This window comes from Vicugna pacos, chromosome 3, assembly GCF_048564905.1.
Source record: "Vicugna pacos chromosome 3, VicPac4, whole genome shotgun sequence".
NCBI lineage: Eukaryota > Metazoa > Chordata > Mammalia > Artiodactyla > Camelidae > Vicugna > Vicugna pacos.
Window position 1 is genome coordinate 24411449 of NC_132989.1, and position 19702 is coordinate 24431150.

At 34.4% G+C, this 19702-nt stretch overlaps 1 protein-coding gene across 21 annotated transcripts in view; it reads left to right on the top strand.

The window, feature by feature from the left end:
* FAM13B (family with sequence similarity 13 member B) overlaps positions 1 to 19702 on the top strand; it is a 102261-nt gene that overhangs the window by 57196 nt on the left and 25363 nt on the right. For all 21 annotated transcript variants that reach the window (XR_012067932.1, XM_072956966.1, XM_072956965.1 and 18 more), the window contains 3 exons: positions 12118 to 12159; positions 12990 to 13145; positions 14899 to 15031. Coding sequence is in view for 20 of the 21 variants with exons in the window: in XM_072956966.1 (XP_072813067.1) it covers positions 12118 to 12159; positions 12990 to 13145; positions 14899 to 15031 (331 nt within the window). In the remaining variant the exon portion in view is untranslated. The remainder of the gene's footprint in view (positions 1 to 12117; positions 12160 to 12989; positions 13146 to 14898; positions 15032 to 19702) is intronic.

Below are 19702 nucleotides of genomic sequence, written 5' to 3' on the forward strand. Positions count from 1 at the left end.
TGGTTTGTACATAAGTGCTTTATTCCCCACAGAACTTGGCCAGAATCTTAAAGAATAATTAAATTCTTTGGAATCTGATAAACTAAATCAGTTCTTTGTCCTTCAGAAATTCAGAGTAAAGTTTTACAGTCACCTTTGTAGCATCATGAATGACAATCTGATTCATGAAGTACAAAATCTATTTAATTTGTTTACTATAGTTTTTCAGAGTCAGGAGAAGGTCCTTACTGAAAGCACCTGTTTATTTGATTATCCTAGCGTATTCTTCAGGGCTGAAGAATCTTTGTAATCTAGCTTGCTGATTACTATATGTATACACACACACACACACACACACACACACATATACACACACACACACACACACATATATATATATTTAATTTAATTCCAATGGCATTTAAAAGGGGTAAGAAACTGAAAGATCAAATCTTCTGCCTACCCATCCAATCTAAGACTATTAGAACTTCTGTTTGGCTCTTTTGGATGACTGGAAAATTTTATTAAAAGTTATTCTTTTGGGAGGCTAGATATAGATGTCAGCCAATATTTCTTGAATTTATTAGTATGGGTAAGACTCATCATTGATGAATGTTAAAAATTTAAACTCTCAGGTTCTACCTGAGTGGCTTGGGGAGTGACCCAGAAATCTATTTTTTTAAAGGTTTTTTTTTTTTAATACTGAGAAATCATACGTACAGAAATAGGCATGAAACAAATGTATAGCAAAACAGATTAATAAAAAGCAAATGCCTTTGTAACCGCCACCCAGATCTAGAAATAAACACTGATAGCATCCCAGTAGCTCTCACAATCCTGATCTCCTCTCTCCCCACTAAAGGTAACGACTGTGCCGACTTTTTGACGATCACTTCCTTATGTTTTTGAGCTTCATGAAAATTAAATCTGACTATATGTATATTTTTGATTCAGCTTCTTTGACTAAATACTGTATATGAGACTTATCCATGTTGTTACATATCACTGTGGTTTGTTCATTTCCTTGCTGTAAAGTATTCCATTATATGATTGTACCACAATGATCCTATTTACTGTTGGTGGGCAATTGGATTATTTTTCTCTTTGACTGTTGTGAATAACATTGCTATGTACATTGTTGTACACAATATGTATGCACGTTTACTGTTCTTTAACTTGAGTAAATATTGACAAGTGTTTTCCATAGCGCTTATTTCAGTTTACATTCTCAGTAACTGTGTGAACGTTCTCATTGCTTCACATCCTTGAGTATTTGTCATTTTAATAAGTTCCATCCCCTTTTCTCATGTATATTGACCAGTTCCTCCTTTTGTGAGATGGCCTGTTCAAGTTAGTTTCCTATCTTTCTGTTGGGTTATCTTTTTCTTATTGAAAAAGGAGGCTCTCTTTTAAAATGTATGTTGTGAATATATTTTTAGGCTCTCTTTTAAAATATATGCTGTGAATATATTTCCCCTATGGTGTGTTATGCCCTTTTCATATTGTGTCTTCTGATGAATAAGTCTTAAATTTTTATCAAGTTTATCATTCTCATCCTTTTGTGGTTAATGCTTTTTGTGTCTTGTTTAAGAAATCTTTTCCTAAATACACACTCCTGTATTATCTTCTAAAAGCTGTATCATTTCATCTTCCTTATTTAGGGCTCTATCTGGTATTGATTTTTGTCTCTGATGTGTGAGAGGGGTCCAGGTTACCTATTTTAGTATGGATACCAAACTGTTGCAGCCCTCATTTCTGAGAAGACTGTTCTTTTCCTGCTTTGTTCTAAGTGGCACCTTTGTTCTAAATCAAGTGTATATGCATGGGTCTGTTTCTATTCTTTATGTCTATTCTTGTGCCAGTACCATACTATCTTATTTACTTTTTTATGGTATTTGAAGTCTCGGATAGGGTCCAGATCTCCAATAAAATAAAACTGTCACTTCAGGAAAGGCTGATACAGGTGGTCCATGGCTTACATCCCTATTTAGGGAGTAGTAAGAAAGCTTCCACATGTCTGGTTTAAGCTTTACTGGCTTGTGTGTATAATTATAAAAACATATTTATGTAAATGTAACCATTTTGATACATGGTTGCACACATGATTTATTTACTTTTTCATGTTATATTTCCTAATCTTTGTGAATGTCAGTAATTTTAAAATTGTCCACTGACTGTGTGTAGTCTAATCCATTTTATATATTTGTTTGCTGCTATTTTTAAACACAATTCTACAAATAAGGTAAAACTAAAAAAAAATTTTAATTGAACTATAGTTGATTTACCATATTGTTTTAGTTTCAGGTATACAGCAAAGTGATTCAGGGGTGTGCATGTGTATTCTTCAGATTCTTTTCCATTATAGGTTACTACAAGATACTAAATATAGTCCCCTGTGCTATACAGTAAATCCTTGTTGTTTATGTGTTTTATATAGTGAGATATATGTGTTAATTCCATACTCCTAATATATATGCCCCCACCCTCAATTTTCCCTTTGTAACCAACCATTGTTTGTTTTCTCTGTCTGTGAGTCTATTTTGGTGGGGGGAGGTAATTAGGTTTATTAATTTTTTTTGATAGAGGTACTGGGGTTTGAACCCAGGACCTCATGCATGCTAAGCATGTGCTCTGCCACTGAACTGTACCTTCCCCCTGTGAATCTTTCTGTTTTGTAAATAAGTTCATTTATATTATATTTTAGATTCCACTTAATAAGTGATACCATATAATACTTTTCTTTTTCTGACTTACTTGACTTAGTATGGTAATATATAGGTCCACCCATGTTGCTACAACTGGGGGTATTTCATTCTTTTTTATGGCTGAGTAATATTTCATTGTGTGTGTGTGTATGTTTGTACACACCACATCTTCTTTATCCATTCACCTCTTGATGGACACTTAGGTTGCTTCCATGTCTTGACTGTTGCAAATAGTGCTACTGTGAACATTGGGGTGCATGTATCTTTTTGAATTAGAGTTTTTTGTCTTTTCCGGATATATGCCCAGGAGTAGGATTGCTGGATCATATGGTAAGTCTGTTTTTAGTTTTTTAAGGAACCTCCATACTGTTTTCTATAGTGGCTGCACCAATTTACATTCCCACCAATAGTGTAGGAGGGTTTCCTTTTCTTCCACATCCTCTTCAGCATTTATTATTTGTAGCCTTTTGGATGATGGCCATTTTGACTGGTGTGAGGTGATACCTCATAGTTATGATTTGCATTTCTCTAACAATAACGTTGTTGAGCATCTTTTCATGTGTCTATTGGCTATTTGTCTGCTGTAAAATTTTAATTATAGAATCTAGATGATGGAGCTGAGGGTGTTTACGTACAATTTTTCAACTTTCCTGTAGTTTTGAAAATTTCCATAATAAAACGTTAGAGATATCTTCAACTAGAAACATAAGGAGGGAATCACAGCAGGACAGTAGGAGTGGTGTGCTCACGATATAATTGGGCCCCATACCCCATGGGTGGGTGACTCACAAATTGGAGAATAATTAAAGTACAGAGGCCTTCCCACAGGAGTGCGAGTTCTGAGCCCCATATCAGGCTCCCCAGGGTTCCAGCATTGGGAGGAAGAGACCCCAGCATATACGGTTTTGAAGGCAAGAGGGGCTTAATTGCAGAAGCTCTATGGAACTGGGGAAAACACAGACTTAATTCTCTTGGGAACTGCAGACAGAAACTCGTGTGTGCCGGGACCGAGAGCAGAGGCAGTGATTTTGTAGGAACCTAGCCCAGACCTGTCTGCTGGTTTTGGAGTCTCCTGGGAGGTGGGGAGCTGCTGTGTGGCTCACCCTGGGAACATAAAAGCTGGTGGTGGACATTATGAGAGTGTTCATCTACATGAGCTTTCCTGGGGGCTGACATCTTGCTTGAGTCATTAGCTCCAAGACTTAGTCCCACCCAACAGCCTGTAGGCTTAAGGGCTGGGAAGCTTTAGGCCAAACAACATTCTGAGTGGGAACACAGCCCCACTCATCAGCATACTTCCTGACCCTGCAGTTGCTTCTGGATATGCCCCTAGACACGGCCCTTCTCAGCAGAGGGCCAGGACCAAGCTCCAGCCAGTGGGCAGGTACTGAATCCTTCTGCCAGGAAACCTGCGTAAGCCTCTAGTTCAGCCTCACCCACCAAGGGGCAGATACCAGAAGTAAGAAAACAACAATCCCACAGCCTGTGGAAGGAATCATAAATACAGGTCAGACTCCATCCTGGGACCAGCTGGACCCTGGCTCTTGGGTGACAAGAGGGACATACACTGCTGAGATGCATAGAATGTCTCATACAGAGGGCCATTTCTCCAAGGTGGAGAAATGTAACTAACCTGCCTAAAAGTACAAATAGAAATTTAGACAAAATGAGGTGGCAGAGGAATATACTCCAGGCAAAGGCACAAGAAAAAAATCTCAGAAGAGATAAGTGATGAGGAAATAGGCAATCTACCTGAGAAAGAATTTAGAGTAATGGTTATGAAGATGATCAAAGAACTCAAGAGGAGAATAGATGCAGAGAGTGAAATTTTTAGCAAAGAGTTAGAAAATATAAAGAATGCCCAGAATTGAAGAATACAATTACTAAAATGAATAATACTCTGGAAAAAACCAAGAATAGAAGAAATGAGGCAGAAGAATGGATCAGTGAGCTAGAAGACAGATTAGTGGAAATCACTACCATAGAACAGAAAAAAGAATGAAAAGAAACAAGGATAATTTGAGACCCCAAGGATAACATGAAGCACACTAATATTCACATTATAGGGGTCCCAGAAAGAGAAGAGAGAAAGTACCTGAGAAATTATTTGAAGAGATTATAGCCGAAAACTTCCCTAACTTGGGAAAGAAAATAGTCACCCTAGTCCAGGAAGCACAGAGAGTCCCACACAGGATTAACCCAAAGAGGAACACATCAAGGCACGTAGTAATCAAATTGACAAAAATTAAAGATAAGGAGAAAATAATAAAATCAGCAAGAGAAAAGCAACAAATAACATACAAAGGAACTCCCATAAGATTATCAGCTGATTTCTCAGCAGAAACTCTGCAGGCCAGAGGGAGTGGCACGATACATTTAAAGTGATGAAAGGGAAAAATTTACAACCAGGAATATTCTACCCAGCAAGACTCTCATTCAGATTTGATGGAGAAATTAAAAGCTTCACAGATAGATAAAAGCTAAAAGAATTCACCACCAAACCAGCTTTATAATAAATGTTCAAGAAACTTCTCTAGGTGAAACAGAAAAGGCCACAGCTAGACACAAGTAATTGTGAGGGGAGTAGGGTATGAATACAAGTTTTCCAAAATGCATTTGAAATTAAGATATCAGGAACTTGAAACAATCGTGTGTATGTGTGTGTGTGTGTGTGTGTGTGTGTGTGTGTAGTGTAGTGTAACTCTGTAGTCATCAAAACACAAGAGAACAAAAAGAAGAAAGAGGGAAAAAAAAAAACGTGCAAAAACAAATCCAAATAACAAAATGGCAATAAAAACATACGATATCAATGTCTTACGTTTGATAATTACTTTAAATATAAATGGATTAAATGCTCCAAGCAAAAGACATAGACTGGCTGAATGGATATAGAAACAACACCTGTATGTATGCAAGAGACACACTTCAGAGCTAGACACACATACAGGCTTAAAGTAGGGGGATGGAAAAAGATATTCCATACAAATGGAAACCGAAAGAAAGCTGGAGTAGCAATACTTACATCAGACAATAGATTTTTAAATAAAGACTGATACAAGAGACAAGGATACTACATAATGCTTAAGGGATCAATCCAAGAAGAGGATATAACAATTTGAAATATATACGCACCCAACACAGAAGCACCTCAGTATATAAGGCAATTGTTAACAGACATAAAAGGAGAAATCAACAATAACACAGTAATAGTGGGGACCTTAACACCACACTTACATCAATGGACAGATAATCCAGACAGAAAATCAATAAGGAAATACAGGACCTAAATAACACATTAGACCAGATGGACTTAATTGATATCTATAGAACATTCCATCTGAAAACAACAGAAACAGAATACCATTCTTCTCAAGTGCACATGGAACATTCTCCAGAATCAACCACGTGCTGGCCCACAAAGGTAGCCTCAGCAAATTTAGGAAAATTGAAATCATACCAAGCATCTTTTCTGACCACAATGCTATAAGGTTAGAAATCAACTACAAGAAAAAAGCTTCAAAAACTGTGAACACGTGGAGGCTAAACAATATGCTACTAAACAACCAATGGATCATGGAAGAAATCAAAGAGGAAATCAAAAATTACTTTGAGACAAATGAAAATGAAAACGCAGCAACAGAAAACCTCTGGGAAGCAGCAAAAGCAGTTCAAAAAAAGGTAGTTTATAGTGATACAAGCCTACCTCAGGAAACAAGAAAAAATGTCAAATAACCTAACCTTACCAGAGCAGCTGGAGAAAGAAGAACAAAACAAACCTCAAAGTTAGTAGAAGAAAAGAAATCATAAAGATTAGAGCAGAAATAAATGAAATAGAGACTAATAAAAATAGAAAAGATCAATGAAACTAAAACCTAGTTCTTTGAAAAGATAAACAGGATTGATAAACCTTTAGTCAGACTCATCAAGGAAAAAAGGGAGAGGGCCCAAATTAATAAAATCAGAGAAGAAAAAGAAGTTACAACTGACACCACAGAAATACAAGGGATCGTAAGAGGCTACTATGAGCAACTCTACACCAACAAAATGGATAGCCAAGAAGAAATGGACTGTTTCTTAGAAAGGTACAATTTGCCAAGACTGCCCCGTGAAGAAGTAGAAAATATGAATAGATCAGTTACTAGTACTGAAATGAGTAATTAAAAAATTCCCAAATGAAAGTCCAGGACTAGATGGCTTCACAGGCTAATTCTGTCAAACATTTAGAGAAGAGTTAATACCTGTCCTCCTGAAACTATTCCAAAAAATTGCAGAGGAAGGAACACTTCTGAACTCATTCCATGAGGCCACGATTATCCTGATACCAAAACCAGACAAAGATAACATACAAAAAAAGAAAATTATAGACCAACATCACTTATAAATATAGATGTAGAAATACTCAACAAAATACCAGCAGATTGACTCCAACAAGGCACTAAAAGGATCATACAGCTTCAAGAGGGATTTATCTCAGAGATGCAAGGATTTTTCAGTATTTGCAAATCAGTGTGATAACACCATGTTAACAAATTGAAGAATAAAAACCATATGATCATCTCTAGAGATGCAGAATATGCTTTTGACAGAATTCAGCATCCATTTATGATAAAACCTCTGCAGAAAGTGGGCACAGAGGGAACATAATGTAATGGAGGCCATATATGAAAAACCCACAGCTAACATCGTATTTAATGGTGAAAAGCTGAAAGCATTTCCTCTAAGATCAGGAACAAGACAGGGATGCCCACTTTCAGCACTTCTTTCAACATAGTTTTAGAAGTCCTAGCCACAGCAATCAGAGAAGAAAAACAAATAAAAGGCATCCAAATTGGAAAAGAAGAAGTAAAACCTTCACTGTTTGCAGATGATGTGATACTATACATAAAAAAATCCCAAAGACACCAGCAGAAAACTACTAGAACTCATCAGTGAATTTGGTAAAGTTGCAGGATACAAAACTAATATACAGAAATGAGTTGCATTTCTATACACTAACAACAAAACAGTAGAAAAAGAAATGAAAGAAACAACCCATTTACCGTCACATCAAAAAGAATGAAATACCTAGGAATAAACCTACCAAAGGAGGCAAAGGACCTGTACCCTGAAAACTGTAAGACACTGATGAAAGAAATGAAGATGACTCAAACAGATGGAAAGATATACCGTGTTCTTGGATCGGAAGAATCAGTCGTTAAAATGGCCATACTACCCAAGGCAATCTACAGATTCAATGCAATCTCTATCAAACTACCAATGGCATTTTTCACAGAACTGGAACAAAAAAAATGTTAAAATTTATATGGAAACACAAAAGACACCGAACAGCCAAAACAATCTTGAGAAAGAAGAACGGAGCTGAAGGAATCATGCTCCCTGGCTTCAGACTATACCACAAAGCTACCATAATCAAAACAGTATAGTACTCGCACAAAAACAGACACATAGATCAATGGAATAGGAGAGAAAGTCCACACGCTTATGCTTAGTTAATCTATGACAAAGTCAAGAGTATACAATGGAGAAAAGATAGTCTCTTCAATAAGTGGTTCTGAGAAAACTAGACAGCTAACATGTGAAAGAATAAAAATGAGAATATTCTTTTAACACTGTACAAAAAAGTAGACTCAAATGGATTAAAGACATAAATGTAAGACAGAATACTATAAAACTCCTAGAGGAAAACATAGGCAGAACACTTTGATGTAAGTTGCAGCAATGTTTTTTTCAAATGAGCTCCTAGAATAATGGACATAATGGCAAAAATAAACAGATAGGACCTAATTAAACTTAAATGCTTTTGCTTAGCTAAGGATACCAACAACAAAACAAAAAGACAAACTACAGAATGAAAGAAAATATATGCAAATGATGCAACCGATAAGGGACTAATTTCTAAAATACAGCTTAATATTTTAAAAAAGCAACCCTATCAAAAAATGGGCAGAAGACCTGAATAGACATTTCTTCAAAGAAGACATTCAGATTGCCAATAGGCACATGAAAAGATGTTTGATATTGCTAATTGTTAGAGAAATGCAAATCAAACTACAGTGAGATTATCACCTCACACCAGTCAGAATAACCACCATTAAAAAGTGTACAAATAATAAATGCTGGAGAAGTTGTGCTGAAAGGAACCCTCCTACACTGTTGATGGGAATGTAAATCGGTGCAGCCACTATGGAGGATAGTATGGAGATTCCTTTAAAAACTAAAAATAGACTTACCATATGCTCCAATAATCCCATTTCTGGGCCTATATGTAGAGAAGAATATACTCTATTGACTATTAATGGACCTGGAGATCGTTATTCTAAGTGAAGTAAGCCATAAAGAGAAAGAAAAATACCATATGATATCGCTTATATGTGGAATCTAAAAAAAAGAAAAGACACGAGTAAATTTATTTATGAAACAGAAACAGGCTCACAGACACAGAAAACAAACTTATACTTACCAGGGGATAAAGAGGGTGGGAAGGGATAAATTGGGAGTTTGAAATTTGCAGAAACTACTCTATATAAAATAAAGAAGTTTATAATGTAAAGCACAGGGAACTATAATCAGTATGTTTTAGTAACCTATAATGAAAAAGAATATGAAAATGAATATATGTACATACATAGATGTAGGATGGAAACATTATGCTGTACACCAGAAATTGACACAGCATTGTAAACTGACTGTACTTTAATAAAAAAAAAAAGAATGAAAAAATATTGGAAGAAATAATGCTTCAGAGAACACTTTATGATATGAAATGTTTGGTAGTGGTTTTTTTTTTTATTTAGGATATATATTGTTAGATTTGGTAGACTCTAGATAGAGTTGCACATGTGGAATTTCTGTGTCAAAGAGCATGCATACTTTTAGGGCTGTTTAAAACACAGTGCCAAGTTGATTTCCACAAGAGTTTTACTAATTGACCCTCTCACTGGCAACATATTAGTGTCAGTTTCATAGCCTTTGTCATTATAGCATATTAGCATCAGCAGAAAACTGTACTAATTTTATCTTAATCCTTATTTTAAATTTGCATTGCTGGTTAGGTTATTTTTCTTTTGCTTATTTGATTATTTGTTAAGTATCTTGTGTCCATCTATGTACTAGCATTTTAGTGATAATCTAATTTTTAAAAGGATGAGAAAAGTCCTCTGGAAGAATAAGTGCATGACTAACAGTGACAGTGAAAAAACAGAGAGGTGATGTAAGCCCTTTGAAAAGGTAAAACATGATACAAAGCTTTGTTAACAGACTGAGGGACTAAATAGTTGAGAATTAGAACTTTTTGAGAATTTGTTGTAAGATAGAGCAAAAGTAGCAAAAGCCAGAAATCACAGATTAAATGGTGACAAGAAGGATGTTGGATTTATAACTTTTCTTCACACCATTCAACCTACTATATCATCAGTGAATTACAGTTAGGTGTTAAAGGTAGAAATGAATGTTTCTTAATAGGTAACAAATTGTCTAAACTTAGAGAATGCAAATGTTAGGAAAATATACCAGCTTTAGCTTTTATAATGAAATAGCAACTCATAACCAAGATTAAAAATATAATCACCAGATCATTGCAGCAAAATATCAGAAAAAGATCTAATGTCTTAGTTGACATTAAATCACTCTTTGGGGAAAGCCTCATTTTTTTTTCTTCAAAAATCACTAAATATTTAACTTTCAACTCATCTGAAACTGCTAGAAATAGATGGCTACACTCTTCTTTGTGCTGCTATATGAGATATTTCTCCCCAGCTTTTCCTGATTTCTGGAATGAAAATGATTAAATGATTTCAGTTAAATGTGAAAATGTTTTTAAGTACTTTCTTTGAAGGTTTTAGCATGAAAGCATTTAGCTAAGAATAGTCCATTTATGAAAACTAGCGTAATATTAGCAGTTAAATTTTTCTTTTTAATTAGAGGTTATGTGTGCCAAATGTAAGGATGGCTTTCTTTTGTCTAATTAAGCATTTGTGCAGTTTGCTACTTGTGTGTTCGCCTAAGGGAGACCTGAAGATTGTTAAATGAATGGTAAATGGTGTTCATTTGGTTTCCTACAGAGAATCCTGAGAATATTAACGTTCATAGACCTTGTTTCTTGTGTTGGTTTCTGTTGGCACACTTACAGAGGCTCTTCATGAAACTAATGTAAATTTACTTTTTAAAAATGACTTATTCATAGGGTCATTGAATTATCAGAAAATGAACTCAAGTTGTATAACCACTACCTGGGTCCCTGCTCCTGTCCCTTCTCAGTTTCCATATTCTCCCAAAGTAGCCACTATCTGACTTCAATTATTGCAGATTAGTTTTTTCTGTTACTGAATTTTTTTCCTTTGAAGATCAACTTTATTGAGATGTATTTTTCACAGTAAAATTGCACCCATTTTATAAATGATGAACACATATACATGTATACCTGTTAACAACCATGGCATTCAAGGTAGAGACTGTTTATATAACGCCACATGCTTCTTTAAAGTAAACTCTGCCCATCCCCACAGTTTCTGGCTTCAGGCAATCACTGATCTGCATTCTGTCATATACAGATGAATGTTACCTGTTTTAGAAAAATCTCATATAAATGGAATCTCATTGAGTAGTTTCTCTTGTGCCTGGCTTTTGCTTGTTGTAATGTTTTTTGAGATTCAGTTTATTGCATGTGTCAGTTGTTAATGACTTTTATTAAAAAAATATGCTATATGTATTCCATGGTAGGGATATTCCACACTTACAAGAAATTATCAGACTGGTTTCCAAAGTGGTTGAAACGTTTTACTTTCCCACCAGCATTATTGTGAATGTTCTAGTTGCTTCACATCCTTACCAACGCTTGACTTCTAATTTTAAACGTTTTGGAAATATCTATATCTCATTGTGGGTTTAAGTTGCACTTTTGATAACTGGGTAAAAATGAATCTGTTCTCTATGTTTTTATAAGTATTGATAAACACTGCGGTGCAGAATTTGCTAAGGAAAGTGTGTTACAGGCACAGTGAATGTGGTGGTCTGAATTTTAGTACCAAGCCTTTTCCTTTTGTAGTTTCAGAATATCCTCTGAATAGTAGCATGTACTATTACTTCTGGAAAGGCGTACAGGGCCAGTCTTGAGGCTTCCATACTACCCTAGATGGGTACTGTTGTTGGGCCAGTAGTCAGTTTTTTTTCCCCCTTCCAGGCTTGGAATAGGTCATTATTCCTCCAAGCGAGTGCCATGTGAAGTTGTTGGCTATACACACACAACATACATAGAGTATGTATGTTTAAGGGTCTTCTTCTGTGAAAAATAATTTCTTTAGAAAATTAGCCGTAGAACTTAGCACATGTTCTCCTGATTTTATTATTAATATAGTGTAAATGTGGCACTTTTCAGCATGTTTTGTGATCATTTAGTATGAAAAATTTTATAGCTAATTTCTTTCTTTGATTGCAGTGCCCATATATCTCCCATCAGCATCTTACCAGCCTCTGCAGAGTAAGTAGTATAACTTAGAGAAGACATTGAAAGATTAAAAAAAAAAACACTAAACGGGAAGTTAAAATCATGTATTTATTGTGCTTACTTTAGAGGAAGGATTGTACATAAAGCAGTGAAACTAATTAGTATTTTATGTACTGCAATAGGAACCAGTGAATGTATTGCACTAATATATGAAATAAAGGTGAGCTTTTTTCAGGTGATTTTTTTTGTTTGTTCTTCTGAAATGATTGAAAAATATCAATAGATATTTTTATGAAGTTTTCTTTAAGAAGTAGATGTCACATAAAAAATATGGACAGTACCCTTAAAGTTTCTTTTATTTAGCTGAGTGCTGGTAAATTATTTTGCTTTATAAATACAGCTTTAAAACGTCTATTTAAGGGAGGAGGATATAGCTCAAGTGGTAGAGTGCATGCTTAGCATGCACAAGGTGCTGGATTCAATCCCCCATACCGCCTCTAAAAATAAATAAATAAACCTTATTACTTCCTTACCATCCCCAAAGTTTTATTTTTAATTAAAAAATGTCTAGTTAAATGGCTTTATATATAGTAGCGAGGAATGAGTTATTGGGACAAGTGATTATTTCTAACTCAGTAGTAATGGTAACATTATAATTGATTTATGTAATATCTATTAGGCAAATCATTTTAAAATTTAAGTCAATATCATGTATTCTTTTTATATATTTCTTTTACCACTCTAGTCTGTTTATTTAATACCATAATATTTTTTAATTGATTGTGGGTTTTAAAGTTGTGTTTATGTGACCAAATACCCAGATAGGGTGACTGCTTCTCACTAAAATGTGTTCTGTTTTGTAGCATTTTAGAAAGAACGATTAGAGCAGCTGTGGAACAGCACCTTTTTGATCTGCAGAGCAGCATAGATCATGATCTTAAGAATTTACAACAGCAGAGTCTGGTGTGTAATAATGAAGCAGGAAGTGTTAATTGTGATGGGAAAGGATCTAATAACCAGTAAGAAACTTCTAAAATATTTTACTTTTATTTATTGTTATGAAATTGCCTTTTTATTGTATTTTTTCTTAAATAATGGGTTCTTATCTTACTTGAGGATTTCTGAAAGTCAGTGTGAAAAGTGAATTTGTACATATGTGCGTATAAATTGTATATACTTCTTAACATTGAAAACCTCATAAATATTCCATTAAGGTAGTAGACATTAAGTCCAACACACCCAGGTTTTCCTCCCTGAACACCAGATGAAATAGTGGGTTTACCTTTAGGGACTATGTTGTATGAAAAATAACTTAAGAAAAGCTAGACCTATACTTTCTGTTACAGATGTTCACACCATGAGAGACATACAGTGATCTAAACAAATAGATCATAGGGACAGCAGATTGACATCACCCTTAGTGCATATGGTCGTTGAGTGAAGTGAATAGAATCATCTTTTGCTATTTAACTTGTTATCCCGTGCCACCAGCCTTTGCCTTTCCTGCATGCTGTTTTTTTAGGTTAGCTAGTAATAGTTGAATTTATGTAAGTTAAAAGTACCTCTGTGTACTGTATGATGTGTGATATTACTTCACTCTTCATCTGACTTGTTACGTTTAAATGACAAAATCTTCATTTCCTTTTTGATTACCTCAGCCCTGCACTCTAAGATACGTAGGTGCCTTTCCCTGAGACCACAGTGCAATGATTTCCTAGTTCGCATTTGTCAGTTTTTGTTTGGGGACAGATCTGCAGAACAGCATAGTTCATGATCTTAAGAAAGCTGTGCCCAAATTTGGAGAATTCATAAGAGGGCCCAAAAAGTAGATGATTGGGTAGAATGATTTTGTTGTTATTTTTGTTAGGAATTAGGTTTTTAAAAGTCCAAATATGTTAAGTATACTAGACTAACTATTAAGTATGAAATGAAACTGAAAAATTAATGGATATGAAAACCAATGGTTGAAGTATGTTTATTTTAGGAATACCATATTGTACAACTGTAGGTGTGCCATGTAGTCTGTGTGAATGGCATCACCAGCCTATGCAGCTCTATGTGATGGTCTGTTTGCTTTGAATACACGATTAGAACTAATACAAGTGGATCTATAGGGAGTATTTGGGTTGAATATGAAGGAAAGAAGTGTCTAAAAGGTGAAAATAGTCGGAAAATGGATATAATATATGCAGATTCCTTGGAGTTTGCCCTTAGCTTAGCTAGAGATCCTGAAAACTTGTGCCCATGCTCTGACAGTATTCTGTAAATAACTTGTGTTCTCATTGGTAGTGGTATTGTCTTTGGAAATAAAAACCTGCAGTGCTTTACATATTCTAAATTACATAAGATGAAAAACATCTGCAGTAGAAACCTGTTCCTGTTATACCTGATGAGGTGTTGGACGCTATGGTGCATAGTGTTAGACTTGTATTTTAATCAGCAAACAGGTCATTATTATGATTTAGAGTGTGCATTCGTAAGGGAAATCATTATTTTGGCACACAAATTATTTTTAAAGCCATTTATTTGGTTTTGAAAATTTTTGAAGGGAACAAACAAGGTAGATTCCTTACAATATAAGTTAGTGTAATATAATATATAGTATAACATAATAAAGTATAAGTTGGCAAGATAAAGGAAGTGGGTTTTTATGAAAAGAGCACATTTTCTTTGACAAGTAAAAGTTTCATATTGTTACCGATATTTATTTATTTTAAAGGCATTACATATTCACCATGTGGCCTGATCTGACTTTTTAATCTTCATTACTAGGGTTGATATTGCTGATGATATTATTAATGCCAGTGAAAGTAACAGAGACTGTTCAGAACCTGTGGCTAGCCCTAATTTAGATAATGAAGTTATGCAGCAAGATTTTGTATTTGAAGATGAAGAAAATAACCAGGTAAGAAATTCAAAGGCTTGAAAAAAATCTGTGTTAGGTGTACTAGACGTGCAGCTTTGATTCCTTCATGAATTCCTTTGATACCAGAAGCCATAGTTCACTATCTTTGCTGATACATGTTTGTCTTGATTATAAGTCCACAAAACATGCATTCTCTTAGTAAAGGTCAGGAACCATGATTAGGTGGAGAAGTATATATAAAACACCTTATTTTAAAATACTTTTCTGGAAGGAGGCAAATTACGATGTCAGCTGAGGTGGTTGGTGGTATTACGGTTGAATTTTGTTCTTTTTAAAAGCCCTACATTTCCCAGAATTTTTCCAAAGAACATAGGATCTTTTCATAATTATAGAAAACCCATAAACATCATTTAAAAATAAATTATTTTCACTGTCATAGTTTGTAGTAATATTATTTTTAAAATAACTCATTTTAATAAGTGTACAAAGTAGCATTTTTCTAAGACATGTTTCAGAGTTTAGTTTCGTTAACACTTTTTCAAATAAGATTCTTAATAAATGACATTTTCTTCATGTTTTCATTCTAAATCATAAGCTAATGTATGTATAATAAGGAATTTAGAGATTTGTATTCTGGCTTTGCGGTATGACTTTTGCCCAGGTTACCCAACTTCTCTGAGTTACTCTTTGTTTTTTTATAGATAAGTGGGGGAGGGGTAATATCTATGTTAGAGGATTATTATAAATATTAAAGAAGTAAAAGTATAAAATTACTTTATAACCTGGAAAACGTTTCACAGAAGTTGAGCTGCTGCTGTTACTTTTACTGGACTTGTATATTACTTGTGTATTAATACTCTTACTTATACTGTTATATTAGATTAATCCCTTTTCATCTATTCATGGTTATTGCTTCTGTAGTTGTCTCCTTGATTTTTCCTGCATTATCAGTTTCTGCGTTATCTGCTGAATCATTCTCATCAGTGGGGTCAGTCCAATCAGTAACTTTTGCTATTATTTTTCCCATGTTTAGGAAAAAGCCCTCTCTTGACCCTTCATCCCACTGTAGCTACCACTCTTTATCTGCTTTCCTTTATAAGTAAAATTACTTGAATGAATTGTCTGTGTCTGTTTTAATTCCTCTCCTCATATTCTATCTTGAATCCACTCCAGGCAACTTTTTACCCTTACCATTCCTCTGAAACTGCTCTTGCCAGTCACCAGTGATGTTTGTTATACATTTTACTTGACCTAAGAGCACAATTTGATTCAATATATTACAGCTACTACCTTGATACACTTTCTTCTCTTAGCTTTCAGGATATCTTACTCTGGGTTTTTTTCCCACTTACATTATGTCTACTACCTTGATACACTTTCTTCTCTTAGCTTTCAGTATATCTTACTCTGGGGTTTTTTCCTACTTGACTGGCTATACCCTATCCCTTTGCTGATTGCTTTTCATGTTCTGAACCTCTGAACTTCGGAATGGTCAGGGCCCAGTTCTCAGATCACTTATTTTCATTAACTCCTTTGGTAATCTGATTTAATCTCATGGTTTTAAATACTATCTGTATGCTAAAGGCTTCCTGTCCAGATCTCCTCTTGTACTTCAGATTCTTTTACGTAGCTGTTCTGCTCAACATTTCCACTTGAATGTCTTATGCACATCTTAATATCTTATAAACACTTTATAAACATCTTAACATGCACCAAACTGTTCTTGAAATCTTGTGGACACATCTGCTCTTCCTCTTGTCTTTAAAATCTTAGTAAAGGGAAGTTTTTCCTTCCATATGCATAGATCAGAAGCTTTGGATTGGTTGCTTTCTCACTGCACATCCAGTCTGTTACTGGATGTGTTAGTTGTACCTTGAACGTTTATACAGAGTCTGACCACCTTTTACTGTTTCCATTGCCACCATGCAGGTGCAAGCCAGCATTATTTCACCTAGATTAATATAGCCTCCTGACTGATCTTATCTTTTCCTCCCTATAGCAGCCAGAGTGATCTTTTTAAAATGAAAATTATATGTCAAGTCTCATCTCAGAAATTTCCAGTGCCATCCAGGTATAAAAATACAGCAATAGGCAGTATGGAAGCATGGACTGATAAGACAGTTATGACTGAGACAGTTCAATCTTAAGGTGCTGTATGGATTGTTGTTTGCCCAGATATTCCCATGGCTTGTTTCCTCATCTGATCCTGCAGATCGTTCCTCAATTTTAGTTCTCAGTGAGGCCGTATCTCCTCATCACTCTGTATATATTAGTAGGCTCTCCCACTGACCTCCCCCCTTCCAGTCCCTGAACTTTTTGTCTTTCTTCCCTGCCAGCTGCACCCACTCCCATAGTTCTATCACCATTGCACATATCTGTTAAATTGTTAGTTTATTTTTGTTTCCCATCATTAGACTTATAAACTTAATGAGGGCTGAGATTTTCATGTTTTATTATTATGTATTTTGTTCTGTACATTTTTAAAATATAATTTTTAAATATTTGTCTTTTGAAGAGATAGTTTCAGATAGTTAAGAAGTTATAAAAAGATAGATAGGAAATTCATCCCTTCCATCCCTAATTAATTAATCCATATTAGTTTATCCTCACCATAATGGCATATAATAAAACTGTAAAGAAAATAGGCATGTTCTAAAAACTGCTGCAGTGAATAGCCTTGTGCATACACCATTTCACCTTGTGTAAACCTATCTTAGGATAAATTTATAGAAATAGAATTTTGGGTCATAAAGTATATGCATTTGTTATTTTATTATATATTGCCAAATGGCCCTCTGCTAAACCATTTTACACTATCAACTAGCAATATGCCCTCACCAATAGCAGATTTTTTTTTTTTACAACCTGGTGAATGAAACTTGTAAATTGTAATTTTCACTAATATTTCTATAGAAGTGTTAAGAGCCATTTCTACTTCCAGTTGTCTATATCCTTTGCACATTTTTCTATTGGTTTGTTGGTTTTTTTCTTTTTGATTTGTAGGTACTTTTTATTTATTAAGAAAATATTCACCCGTTTTTATGATCAGTTACAAATATTTATTTCCAGCTTGTTGTTTGTCATTTGACCACTTAAGGTAATTTTTAGCAGTATTTAATTTTGTTACCATTTTTCTTTTTTCTTTTTTACATTTTAGATTTTATATCATTATTAGAAAGACCTTCTCTGTTATGAAATTATAAACTAATTTTATTCGTCTTCTTTTAAAATATCCTATGGTTTAATTTCCCACATTTAAATATTTGGCCCATTTGGAATTTATCATTGTGTAAGGTATGAAGAATGGATTTAACTCTTTTCCTAGATGTTTACCTAGTTTTTCCAGTTTATGGAATAACCTATCCTTTTCCTACTGGTTTGAAATACCACCTTTATTATGAACTAAATGCTTGTATCAGTTTGGGTGTGCTTCTCATTCATTCATCAGCATTGAATGAGAGTTCCTCTTGCTCCACATTCTTCCCAGTGTTTGGTGGTGTTAGTTTTTGGCCATTCTAATAGTTGTGTAGTTATTGTTGTTTTAATTTGCAGTTCTCTCATGACAGAAAATGTTGAGCATCTTTTCATTTGCATATTTGCTGTCTGTATATCTTTGGTGATTTCAGGTATTTTGTCTATTTTTTTGATCGGGTTGTTTTCTGTTGAGTTTTAAGAGTTCTTTTTAGACGTTAAGTAAGTCTTTTTTTATCAGATATGAAATATCAGGTCTTTTGCAGATTAGTATTTTTTTCAGTGTTCTATTGGACTGTGTAGAAAATATTTAGGATTTTTGTACTAATATGATGAGATTGATCTCTAAATTTTTAAAATAGGTACAACAAGCTATGGTGATTTACACTATTTTGGAGTTGGAAACTGTCGGCAAATCAGTAGCCTGATTAGAATTCATGTCAAAATACCTAATCAATTTCAGGATTAGCAGGCCTTCATTAGTGGTACCCTGACAAATTTGCAATTATTTATGTCTTCTAGACAGTGAGAAACTACTGACATGTAAGTACGTCTTTTCAGAAGTGGAGGCCTGGGAAACTATAGCAGACAGCTAAGAGGAGGAAATGGCTATCAATTTGACTTGTACTGTTATGAGACTCCATCCTTTTCTTTTCCTTGTCTTTTTCTTTGTTTGAAAAAACATATACCCAGAACCTCTGGCGGGAAACAACCACTTAACATGTTTTTTTTTTTAATCCCAATCTCTCTCTTTTTAAAATGTTTAAAAATTGAGATATAGTTGACATATTAAATTAGATTCAAGTGTATAACATTTGATATATGTATACATTTGAAATGATCACAAGTCTAGTTAATATTCATTACCACACAGTTTAAAATTTGCGGGAGGAGATGAGACTTTTAAGATCTCTTAGCAACTTTCAAATATATAATACAGTATTGTATACAAATACACAAACCCTACAAGTTTTCTTTTTTTTAAGATATGACATGTAAGTGAGATCATATAGTATTTGTTCTTCTCTGTCTGACTTATTTCACTTAGCATAATGCCTTCAGGTTCCATCCATGTTGTTGCAAATGGCAGGATTTCATTCTTTTTTTTTTTTTTAACATTTTTTATCGATTTGTAATCATTTTACAATGTTGTGTCAAATTCCAGTGTTCAGCACAATTTTTCAGTCATTCATGGACATGTACACACTCATTGTCACATTTTTTTCTCTGTGATTTATC